This window comes from Pseudorasbora parva, chromosome 11 (assembly GCF_024679245.1).
Source record: "Pseudorasbora parva isolate DD20220531a chromosome 11, ASM2467924v1, whole genome shotgun sequence".
NCBI classification, from domain to species: Eukaryota; Metazoa; Chordata; class Actinopteri; order Cypriniformes; family Gobionidae; genus Pseudorasbora; species Pseudorasbora parva.
The window spans coordinates 43072121-43085424 of record NC_090182.1 but is presented as its reverse complement, the minus strand read 5'-3'; the positions used below and the strand labels follow the sequence as shown (position 1 = coordinate 43085424).

The 13304-nt window shown below is 38.9% G+C and overlaps 1 protein-coding gene across 5 annotated transcripts in view; it reads right to left on the bottom strand.

Annotated features, from left to right (window-relative positions):
- Positions 1 to 12023, bottom strand: part of arhgef37 (Rho guanine nucleotide exchange factor (GEF) 37) — a 79361-nt gene extending 67338 nt beyond the window's left edge. For 2 of the 5 annotated variants that reach the window (XR_010908413.1, XM_067458019.1), the window contains exons 1-3: positions 11478 to 12022; positions 2013 to 2317; positions 326 to 455 (exon numbers count right to left, since the gene is read on the bottom strand). Coding sequence is in view for 4 of the 5 variants with exons in the window: in XM_067458019.1 (XP_067314120.1) it covers positions 326 to 455; positions 2013 to 2306 (424 nt within the window). In the remaining variant the exon portion in view is untranslated. Of the gene's footprint in view, positions 1 to 325; positions 456 to 2012; positions 2318 to 4214; positions 4395 to 11462 lie in introns of those variants that run through there. The other 3 variants (XM_067458023.1, XM_067458021.1, XM_067458022.1) reach the window with 3 other exon arrangements.
- Between the last annotated feature and the right edge of the window lie 1281 nt (positions 12024 to 13304).

Genomic DNA, 13304 nt, shown 5'->3' with positions numbered 1-13304 from the left:
GTTCATATTCTGGGCTCATCCGATTTTTTGTGCATCGTATACTCCATAAGCATTATGTTTCCTGAGTTTGGTGTGTTTTTAACACTGTCTTAGTGCATTAAGCCACGTTAAGCGTTTTAGAATGTCCCGGAATTTACACAAAACATTTTAACCCTCATACATCATTATTCTTATCTTGAAATTCAAGTTCTGGATTCCTCAACCATGAGCTCAACATGAAAACATATTTTGATCTGTAGGTGGCCGTGACACAGACAGCGTGACTGTGGAAGAACTGAGAAACTGAAAGTGAACTGGAAATTCAGGTCTGTCCGGCTGTACTCACAGAGAATTTCTAGGTATTTTGGGTCGCTGTGATGTATCTGTGCCTGGTCTAGGAGGCTCAGGAGTCTGCTGGAAACATCCATCACTTCATCAATGTGCTGGAACATGTTCTCTAGATTCGGTGGAGGAGGCTGCAAAGGACCCAATAATAAATAAATAAATAAATTTAATATATTATATATATATATATATATATATATATATATATATATATATACACACACACACACACACATACACGTTATTTCAAATATGAAAGAAGGAAAATCCTTGTGTCCCATTTATTATTATTAACAACATAATAATTCAAAAAACATGACGAGGTCCAATTCCCTCCTGGTTTAAATCAAATATCCATTGCTTAGTTTTTGATCATGTCTGTAATAAGGTCTTGTTTTACAGTGGTATTATATTGGCCTGTAACTTATATAAGAAGTAATTTACTTAAAGGGATAGTTCACCCAAAAATGAAAATTAGCCTATGATTTAAAATCTATCCAAGTCATCCTAGGTATATATGACATTCTTCTTTCCAGGGGCGTAGCCAGTGGACGGCCACAAGCCCGCCCACTATGATGACTAGGTCCCCTCAGTTTATTATACACATATAATAATATTTGTTAAATAGCAGTTGTTTAAATTATTTTAACATAATTACAAAATTATTATAACATCTCAAATACTGAAATAAATTAAATTGTTTTTTACAGTCTATGTTTTTTGCATGATGTTTGACAGCTGTGTTAGGCAATAGGCTGTTTCATGTATGTAAAGCGGCTCGCGCCTGTGACTTCATGAAGTGTGTTTACCTATTCACGTGCCTATAATTAGCAGTTGTGTGATGCAAAATTCTATAAAAAGGACTTTAAAAAAAAAATCACATTGACGCGGGAGAGAACCCATCCATCAGGCCGCAAGAAACATTTTAGACTTTTCAATCTCAAATGCGGGTTCATTCTGGAACACCAGGAACACATCATTTGATTCTGTCAATCGTGATAGTGTAGGGGTAAGGTGCGTTGCACCAAGTTGACACAATTCGAGTTGCGGTTCGAATCCGGCTTTTGCCGAACTCGATATACTTCCTTTTCTCATCACATAATAAATCGGAAAGGTGTTTATTGTTAATAAAGACGAAGAACATATTTGAAAAATTGAAATAAAGTTTCTAACGTTTGTTGTTACCGCGAAAGTGCCCGCTCACTTTTGCCCAGGCCCGACCAGAATTAAAATTCTGCCTACGCCGCTGCTTCTTTCAGACGAATACAATCGAGTTATATTAAAACATGTCCTGGCTAATCCAAACTTTATAACGGCAGTGAATGGAAGCCCAAAAAAGTGCATCCATCCATTATAAAAGTAATCCACACCACAAGGCCTTCTGATAGGAATTGATGGGTTTGTGTAATAAAAATATCCATATTTATCATGTTATATTATAAATATATATTAACATGTTATGTTACAAAGTAAAATATCTAGCTTCTGCCATACCGCCTTTTTATTATTTAACACCTCTTGCAATTCAAAACGTGTACGTAGCTACGCCTGATGTCATATGACACGCCAGTTATGCTCTTTTGTAAGATGAATATAGAAGGCGAATGTCATCTTAAAGTGGCTGATCTTAAAGTGGAACATTTACTGCAATTCAATGGGTGAAAGGGACTACACGAGAACTCGTGTACCTGGAGCTTCTGCAGGTTGCCATGGAGGGTTACCGTACAGAGCTGCAGATGTTTTAGGTAGTTCCTCTCGGTCTGCAACAGCTCCTCTACAACCATGTGCTGCCTTTGAGCAGCTCTTTCTCTGGATGCCGTCTCCTCTGCTGCAGCTCGAGCCTTCCTCTCTTCTTCATCCTCTTCCTCTTCTGCAGGCTCTTCCAGGGTGTCATCCATTTCTTTAGCTCCTTCCTTCTCCTCTCCGATCTTGTCCTCTGCCATCAATCTTATCTTATCATTTGCCTTCAGTGAATTCGCCATAGTAGGAATGCCTAAAATGCAAATATACAGAAGTGGTTAAACAGCTTTTATGCTTCAAAAGAACTTAAGGGGTAGCACTCACACACTAAGGCCCTGTTTACACCTGGTATTAAGATGCATTTTGGTCGATCGGATTACAAGACAACGAGGGAGACAAATACCCGTTTACACCTGGTATTTTAAAATATTTTAAGGGTATTTTAATGGGCGAGTAAATGTATGTTTTTTTTTTCTTCTTCAGCTCTTTCAATCTAGTGGACAAAATAAGCTTACACAATTCACATATGAAGTAGGAAGAAAAACATATGGAGAGCATCAGCTTTTGTTTCTGTTCTGACAGCCGCAAGACCATGCAGGAACGCTGTGAGTGCGTGTTAGAAATCATGAATGTGGGGTTCGTAACAGAGAGAACATTGTGCTTGGTATGTTTTTTATCTTCAGACCGATCTTGGGTCTCCGACAATGTTTAAATCTCATGTTTATGCATTAGGTCAGTAGTAGGCTGAGAGTAGGGGTCTTTTGTGGCTGTTTGAACACATTCGAGCACACGAGGGTCTAGACTACGGAAGCAAATGCGGTTTCGTCTACCTCTGTAAGTGGTCGAAAGTTGACAAGCTCAAAACTTTTTAGACCCTGTTTACACCTGCATTTAGCCTCATCCACTTGTGGATGTGTATATATAACCCTTAAAATATCCAATCACAAATTGAGTCATGTGTACTTGATTTGGAGAGTAAAATAAAACAATTGCTTGATTCAATGTTTTTATAGGTTTTTTTTTTAAATTAGGTATATAGTTTATGTTAATATTCCAAATTAACTCTCAGTTTTTTTTTTTTTTTTTTTTTTTTACAATATAGTGATTATGTTATGTTTTTGAAATTTTTATTAGGTTTCTTCAAATACTTTTATTCAGCTTTATATATTTTTGTATTATTAGTTTTAGTAATTAGAGTAAAATAAATTTGCCTGGGCAACTCACACTTAAACAAATAATAACATAAATAATAAATAAGTGTTTAACCTAATATTTATATTTTATTTTAATTACTTTTAAACAAATGTTAAACTTGATTAGGCCAAAACCCACTGCAGGTCCATAATAACAGCACATGTAAACATACTTACTGCACTCCCTCTGATAGTCACTGCGCATTTAAATGACTTCCTAAAAACAAATGACTTCAGATTGCTTTGAAGCTGCAATTAGCTGCCCGTAAACACTCCTTAAAAGAATGAACTTTCCTTTTCAGCTCATTCATCACAATTAAGTTAAAACTGACCATCAATCAAGACTATTACACATATAAAACAGACTCTGCCATCACATACCATAAGGACCACCCATAAAGAGCTGAGTGCTACCCAGAGGGGGTGAAACACCATGTGTCTGAAGACCCTTACACTTTCAAAGATGCTACCAAAGACAGCTTTTGACGGCAATTCAGTTCACTGTAATACAATGTATATATATATATCCAAAAAAGGAAACTCAACAGAGGTCAGAGTCTGACTAAGCAAACTTTTATGATATTTGCGCAGTCACTGAAGATAATTAAAGGTTCATAGACCAACACCTCTGTTACAATTTCAGCTACACCCACAAGAACATAGATATGCAAGTACATCAAAACACAAATAAAAAAAAAAGTAAGCACAAATCTCACCACATCCGTAGCCTATACTAAGGAAACAACATAGTTGTGACAAATGCTCAAGGCAAGCACACTCAAAGCGAAAACCACAAACTCAGCATGTAGCGCAGAAAGCTTACGCTCTCTCACAAGCTTTAACAGTGGTGCAGTGCACTGCAGTATCAGTATAGCAAACCCCTACTTAAGGAGGAGTAAACAAATGACAGGTTTACAACAAGAACAATCCCAAGAAAACAACCAAATGCATCATTACCTTTACAGAATGGAAAAGACTAACCCTTGGTGTCTTTTGCGCTGGAAAAAAAGGAGGTGTGCAGCCGGGGAAAGCCTGGGCCAGACTCTCAGACTGGTGTAAGTTTGTCCACTGAGTCACACTGCAGGGCCTCATGTGGCACGGGTGTGTGAGGGAAGGGGGGATGGGTGGGTCAGCTGGGAGGACTGAGCCGGGGGAGGTGGGATTTTAGCAGTGGGGATCCTGAATAGGACCACTGCGGATACACACACTTTAATGAATACACAGATTGACTGCAGTATCCATTGGGAAGGAAGTGACGCCTGCATGGGAGGAAGCTGATTGGATGGCAGAAGTTCAAGAACTGGTGTAGGACACACTCAGCTGTGCAGCAACTGCAGTAAACAAAAGCACCATGTGGCCAGGAAAGAACTCGCCTACTTGATAGGCAGAGCTGTTAAAAGCAAAAGCCATTAAGCCAACAGTTTAAGACACATCCTGACAACTTCATGATGTAAATGGACACAAAACGTTTCGATCATTAAGATTTTAGGTTAATACAATTTGCACAAAATGAGATCAAAACAAGTTTGAAATTGAAACCACAATGAAAGTCTAGGATATTTTTTCCCTCATTTAGACATTGAAATAAACTATTTTAAATCTTGCACTGTACTCCAAGTGTGGCCAAAGGGGGGCAATCCAAATACTTTGGTCACATTAGCAAAATTTCACACGCAAAAAAGGTCAGTTGTTTATTGTCGAGAGTAGCAACCACAGAAAAGTCACTTTTAAACCAAACCGTTTGACAGCGACCAGGGCTGCACAATTAATCAAATTTGTAATGCTGACAATTATGTAAACGTTTAAATGTGCAATTACAAAAACAATATACAAATCCACTTACATTATACTGTGTGCTTAAGATGTGTTTTTTTGTCTTTCTACATGTTGTCTTAAGTTATTTTCCCCATCGTTTTAATTCTAGTATAACATTATAATACCATGCATATTTTTACTCTTTTTTTTATTTAAAGAAGTCAAACCATTGTATATTTGAGGTTGCATCCTATAGAAAAGCAATACAGGCTTTCAGTGTTTTCAGCTTGTTTATTTTGATATAAAAATATGGCATGTAGTCGCTTCAAACAATAAGCACATAAAGCTATTCAAAACATCATTCAATGTAAATTGCAGACATGTTCACAAATCCCTGTGGTCCAAGTCAAGTAATGCCTTAAGTTTTTAGGGTCCAAGTCAAGTCTTTGTTCTATTTTTAGCAATATTTTTTCCCCAGCTAGTATTTATATTTAACAGTGTATTGTAATAAACAGTGCACTGAACTATCAAAACATTACTTTTACTTTAAAATTGCTTGTTGGGTGCTGTGTATTTTGATTATAAATGAAGTTTGCACTACAAGTCTAGAGTAAACCCAGCCTGATCTGATTTGATTTCGCCCTGCAGCTGGAAACCTGTACATTCATTTATCCTGCTTCTGTTACACATTTGCGGGAACCAATCACAGACTGGCTTATCCACCTGGCGGGTTTAACACAATGACGGATAGAGAAGCGATGGATAGTTGCCCGTTGATCACGCCACTTGTGGTCTGATTGGTTGAAGGACTATCCAATTGTGTACAGACCAAGCGGCAACCTCCCTTGATCTCTTTTGAAGTCAATACAGAAGTAATGTAAACTGCAATTCATCGACTGGTCACTAGGGACAGGCTCCAGAAGAGAGCAGAATCTAATTGAGCCCCATGTTAAAATTTTCAACATTACAGCAGAAAAAAAAAACATGTTTACAGCCTGGTACAAATTGTGGGTTTGGCCTATAAGGCTAATTATGACCTTCATGAAAACTGTGAGGGGGGTGTATTTTCTATAACTTATTCGTTTACAGTTCGTTTCTAGTTTCATTCGTTACACAGCCTTAAAGTTCTGCATAATTAAGGGCGTGGTTACTTTGAGTGACAGGTGGATAGCCATTTATCTGCCGTCTATAGACATTGCGTCCCCTAAACTCCGCCCATATCCTGCCTTTTTGCCCATTTTCTGTCATCCGGGAGTGACTCGCGATGACACGCTCGCAAGATAGCAACGCCCAGCTCGCCCCTACTTTAAGCTTCAGAACGGCTCATCGGAATCCTAGGGTGACATCACGGACACTACGTCCATATTTTTTTTACAGTCTAAAGCCCTATTCGGACTGGATTAGTTTAACATGGGGACGTGGGGGTAAAGTAATTATTTCCAGAGGTTCTCTGTGATTTTAATCCCGTCCGAATGTGCCATCTCGGTAATCATTACGGACAATCTCAGTAAAGATTACCGAGACTTTTACCTTCTGTAAAAAGGTCTGGAAAAATGACCTCGGGTAATACTAATCCCGTTCGAATAGACCTGCTGTAAAAATGTATGGTAAAATTCTGTCATTTCCTGTTTAAAAGTTAAAAAAAGCGCATTTTGCGAACTTGGAGGCGCTTGAAGCATTCGGTTGCGTTGTAGGTGGTTGGACAAATCTGTGGAAAATGTCCAGTATTATCCGCATATCATTTAAAGCAAAAAGAAGATCAAAAGCACTTATTAGAGGCACAACACATTTTAGCTCTAGGAAAGTGTCTATTACCAACATAATCCAATCAGAATCGTTAGACTGGACCTAACTGTTTATTAAAGCACACATGTATATTGGAGACGGAGTTCAGACTGGCGCTCAGGTTGTGTGTTTGCTCACGTTATAACATTAACGTCATACGCACATGACGTCAAGGAGGTGCGTAAAGCGAGTTACTCCTCCCACTTCTGCTAGTTTTACTGAGATGTCTTATCCCGTGCGAATTGGCCATTAATATTACAGACGTCCTGAGGTAAAATGACTTTACCCCCATGTCCCCATGTTAATCTAATCCCGTCCGAAAAGGGCTTATGGTACAGACTCATTTGAATTAACCTCGTTGATCACGCCTCTTGTGCAGTAGAAAATACAGAGCAGACTCCTCAGACCAATGTTCAATCTTAAATTGAGCTTGGTCTGGTGATAGCTAGACAACTACAAGTCACTTTAGATACAACAAATGTAATAGCCTGGGAATACCCAGACAATTTTGGGTAAATTTTGATTTGCGCTGCAACCAGTCTGGCAAAGAGCTCATTCAAGCCCATTTCTAATCTCTCGAAATCACGGCACCAATCAGAAATGTTGGGGCGGGCTTTACATGATAAGCTGAGGTAAACACGTCTGCGCTCACGGCAGTCGTTCACTGCCCGTGTTCAGTCTGGCGCGTTTTCATTTCATGCCTTTGGAAGCTTAACTTTCATAGGAATTAATTTGAGAAGTTGAAACACTCACTTTGCTCCGCACCTGATCCGTTTACATGAATGCCTGCGGCTGCCCAAACTGAGCTGAGCTGTGAGTGTGATCTCCCATCCCCCACGTGCGGGTTGAAAACATGTGGAAATGGCTCCCTCTGCTGGCTGTAGTCTTTAACCTTTGGCCAAAAACTCCTCCGTTGACGCAAATATTGTCAATTTGCGTCATCGGATGAATTTTTCAGAAATAAAATGCATAAATCTCTTGTCTCAGGGGGATATGAGGGGGAAGAAGCAGAATCCTTTGAATATACTCCAGGGTTTCTACAGACACAAAGCCATATGCTCAGGGCCGGCTCTAGCTCTTTGGTTGCCCTAGGCGAGATTTTTTTGAGAGTTTTGCGCCCCCCACCCCACCCCACCCCACTCACTTTTATTGTCTCTAATTCAGCACATGTCTGTTTTCCTAGGCCTACCCCTAACCGAGAAGCACTTATTATTAAACACGTTCGACGCTTTATTTCCACTTTTCAAACATTTTCTCACTTTTTATTAAAAATATATGCCTTTCCAATTTGATATGTGATGGGAAAAGGGAATAGAGCGAGTGTGGCGAAAGGCAGGATCGAACCACTGATCGATCTGCATCAAATCTTGATGCCTTGCGTCTTACCACTACACTACAGCCACTGTAAAGAATTAGGTGAACACAGCATATTTGTGTTTAATGTAAATAATATGGCATCTTTCATTAGGCTGCTCCAGTAAAAAAAAAAAAAAAAACGAGAGGCCGTATTTATTTCCTTCCGACGCCCACGTAGAGAGCGTTTGTACTTTTCATAAATAACATGCATACGTTATCCATATTCATAACGAACTGGACTTTTGATATTTAAATGACATCCATGTAGGTTATTGTAGATTATTGTCAGTGAAGTTATGTTTGCAATACGTATAGTAATTATGTAGAAAACTAGCAAGTGATAGCTTAGTGACAATATTAATAATATTTATAAAATAAATATTAGTTGATAAGATTGATACTAAGTAATTTTATTTTGTTTGACAACTTATTGGCTGAGATAAGAAGACTAACCTCTATACTGGGCTTTCTTTCAATTTTCCTTTCTTTTTTTCTCTTTTTCGGTCCCTGTGCATCCGCGGGGTTTAGACGCCTCATTTTTGATGAACGCGCAAGATGAGCACTTGCCTGACCTAACGCCTGAACTAATAATCACCATCAATTCAATCTAATAATCAGGTTGATAAGTAATAAAACGTGTGGCTGAGGGGGCGCCTTATGATGATCATGTTTAATGAACATTATGTTGTATTTCGCTTGTTCCGATTCTATGCTTAAGGGTAGTAATGGGCGGCACTAGAGTGCGCTCGCGCCCCTAACACAATTTTCGCCCTAGGCAACCGCCTAGCTCGCCTATAGCAAACGCCGGCCCTGCATATGCTAATCGCTGAAGTAACCCTTTAAATACAAATATTTTGCCGCTACTAAACGATTGATAGGGCCAGACAAAATGATGGAAATCACTGAGTTATTTACCACGGCAGTAGTGTAGGTGTTAAGACGCATGGTATCAAGTTGACGCAAATCGATCCGAGGTTCAAATCCGCCTATTGCCGAACTTGTTCTATTCCCTTTCTTCTCCATTATCAGATCGGAAAGCCATTTATTTTCAATAAAAATTAAGACAATAATAGAAAAGTGGAAATAAAACATCTAACGTGTTTAAAGGGATAGTTTACTTTAAAATGAAAATTCTGTCATCCTTTACTGACTCTCAAGTTGTTTCAAACCTGTATAAATTTCTTTCTTCAGCTGAAAACAAGGAAGATTTTTTGACGAATGTCAGTAACCAAACAGTTAACTGGAGCCATTGACTTCCATAGTAGGAAAAAAAAATACTATGGAAGTCAATGGCTCCAGTTAAAGGTGCACTATGCAACTTTCCGTCCACTGGAGGGCGCCTATTCAAAACAAATGCGTAGTTTGATGACGCAAAGTTTGAGTGCAGCATCTTGGGAGATCTTGGGTCTTCACATCACAGCCGGTGGAAAATAGGACTCGGGCAGAAATCACGTTCATGCATGCGGTTATTAACGTTACTGTAGTGTAAAGCAGAGCAGGACCGAGTGTTGTGAACCGGAGCACAGCTGCTGGAGCGATTGTTAAACAAATACCCGCCTTGCGAATACCGGGACTTTTATTATGACGGGACGGGACACAGTCGCCGGGCGCCTGCACAGATTCGCTCTTCCGGTTATGATTTTGAGGTAATGCAGCTCTGTTTATCATATTAGATACATTTAAGTGTGTTTAAAATGATGTTATGACGTTACTCCGTGCATTCACTTGTTCACACTGCTAAGAGTAAAGCGCTCCTGCCAAATAAAAGCCGAAACCGAGGGTAGCGCAGATATGACGCAATTGATATTCGACTTCCTCAAACGCTATGCTGACACGTCCCTGTCCTTAGTTAAAATAGCAATTTTCTCACAATTTACAAATAGTTGGAAACTTCTGGGATATTGTAGGTACTCAACTGAACAAAATATATAACACTGGCCTAGTGGTTTTTGGATATTTTACAGCAAAAATACTACATAGTGCACCTTTAACTGTTTGGTTACTGACATTCTTCAAAAAAATCTTCCCTTGTTTTCAGCTGAAGAAAAATTCTTACGGGTTTGAAATAACTTGAGGGTGAGTAAAGGATGACAACTTTCATTTTAAAGTGAATTATCCCTTTAATTGTTTATCAGTTAGCGGTAAGCAAACAGACAGGTGCTAAATTAGAGATGATAAAAGTGAGTGGGTCTTGTCCCAGCCACACACAATGGTTCCAACGCACATGCTGAAACTACTGTAACAAAAAACGATTACGTTGCACCTGCGGCCTCATTGCACCATGTGTATGATAGCATTTACTGGACCGAGTGCAGGACAATAACCTGTCACTCACATGAGATCGACCAATATCAAATCACAAGCAGCCTAATTGAGCCAATCAATTCCTGATGGACAAAATCAAGTTCTGCCCTACATTTTTTATTGTTTGAGAAGATTTTTCACTGTGTGTCACAATAGGAAAGAAACTTTTAGAATAGCATGTCACACAGTCACAGTGAAGGACAATGCTTTCGGTGTCATGTCAATTGCAGCCTTATGTGGAATGTGGAGGTTACATGTGTGTATTTTCTCAGTTTATTTATTAACATAACACCAAGTAGTCTACACACAACACTACACATGATCTGTAGGTTCTACATTAGTAATAACAACACACCTTTAGAGTGATAAAAATAATCACTAACTAAATTAAATTGGTCATGGACTTCATGAGTGACTCAAACACTTTAATTCAAGCAAATTAACTGACTATATATTACATACATAAATGAATTTGCATTTATAACGTAATGAAAGGCTATTAGAAACTCGCTAATGGATATCTTAACACTCAGGCTATGTTTATTTTCTAACTGAGTGAAAAACTGCCACAAACGCAGTTTCTTTGCCAAAAAACAGTGTTGTATGATTAAGATATGATAATACTTTATTTTAAGAATAAGTCTGTTTTTCATAACAGAATGACAATATACATATCTTTACAATTATTCAACAAACCACTTAAATTCATACACTCAATCTTCACTTAACACACAATACGAAATTCCACATTAAACATTGTAAAAGTAACAGTTCACTCATCAATGAAAACGATGCTACTACTTTCACACCATACAAAATTTAACCTTTACCCTTTTTCTAGACAATTAAAGTAAAGGTTGACTGGTAAAAACGAGGTTGAAGCAAAAATGAGGTTGAGTAAATAATGGCAGGTGTTTCATTTTGAGTGAGCTGTCCCTTTAATGTTATGGTTGACGCGTAGCGTGAAAATCTCGAATGCGGTAAATCAACACCATCTCACCTCACCTGCGCTCTTCTTACCTGTGTTGTGTTTACAGCGGAGACTCTTTGGACGTATGGCACTGAAACGTCGCAGCTACGGCATTTTAACGCTCTGTCAAGTTAAGCTGACCTCGGAAGCGAGTCTGACTGATGAATGATGTTGCTTTTAAACCCCTCAGTAGCACCTGTTCTTACGGTCCTCGCGCTCAGGAACAGGTTCACGTACCAGGCCCCGCGTCACGCATTCCGATCATGCCTCGCGAGGTGAGCTTAGTCACGAGAAGTATGACATGCATTGTTTTTCTCATTCGCATAATACATCGGATGAATGCTGCAGAGTGGCATCTGATGCATTGAGATTATTAGAGATATCGATTACTCGTACGCAGTGCTAGAGGACACACCGTTGTCAAGGTAAAAGCGCGTTCTTGCACCTCAGGGTTGCGCGCGTGCTGTTAACTGGGGAAACGGAGACATCACGTGGGCGCCTGGGGTACAGCAGCCACTGATCTTTATTATAGATCCGTGCGGCGGCTGTGCTATCGGGAATAGGATAATTCCCACTTGATTACAAACTTGCATGTGCTCTGTTGTCGGAAGGAACAGAAATCATGGAGGACACAAGGATTATTCTTGCTTATTTATTCGTAAAAATCTATTTTTTTTTGTAGTGTCATATCGTGCACTGACAACCACAAACAGTTACGATGCACTAAATTAATGACAAGATCAGCTGTTTTGTGGGGGATTTTTTTTAATCATTCCTGTCACAGCAGCGTAGTTCTCTCCGCCACCATATTTAAAGATTATGGCACGCCCATCTCGGGAATTTTGGTATAAAAAAATATTTCCGAACTTCCCAGTTGTACACGACATCAGAGGGGCGTTCATGTGCAATTTTTACCTCGGAAAAAAGTATAATTCGAGCACGTGAAGGCAACATTAGATATATGCTAGTTGTAGGCTACTACACCTCAAATACCACTTTCATAATGTTTTCGTGAGGACATTTTTACAAAATGTAGTTATTCACATATAGGCCTGTTATTCTGTGACAGCTTATTTACATTTGGCTTTGTGATATTTTTTGAATTTTTATTTGGAAAACAAAAAGGTGCTATCCACTATAACCGTATATTCCAAGGTGGTGATTTGTAATGTTTTAATCATATAAGCTTTCCTTTTATAGGCTTGCAGTCAAAGGTTTGGGCATACCGGTACTTTATAAAAAAAAAAGATGTTTCTCATGGTCCTGCAATATATTGTCTCGCTTTCATTTTTCCCTATACAACACACACACACACACACACACACACACACACACACACACACACACACACACACACACACACACACACACACACACACACACACACACACACACACACACACACACACACACACCTCACTAAGGGTTATAACACCAAAATAAAACATGGACGTTTTTAATTTTGTCCATTGAATTTTTCCCCCCAACTCTCTACTTCTTCTGATTGGTCAAACTGATGTTAATAGACTGTTTTGCTGTATTGTAGAAGATGTTTACCTTATGTATAGCCATTTATTTCAGTATGCACATTTTCCAACTGTCTTGCTTTTCATTTAAAGAAGGCATAAAGCACAAAAAGACAAACACATGCTATAAAATGTTCCCTGTACATGATTTAAGCTTCAGAGTTACTTTAACAGCATCACAGATCTTCTTAAATTGTTCCTAGAAAGGTCTAATTTTTCATTCAGTTGACAGGCTTTTGCACGAGCAACTGAGCAAGTAAAAAAATAAGGCAAAATCGTGACTATATGCACACATTTTATTTTCTAACATCTAGAACATTTTACGTTCCATACATACGTCTTCCATCTCAG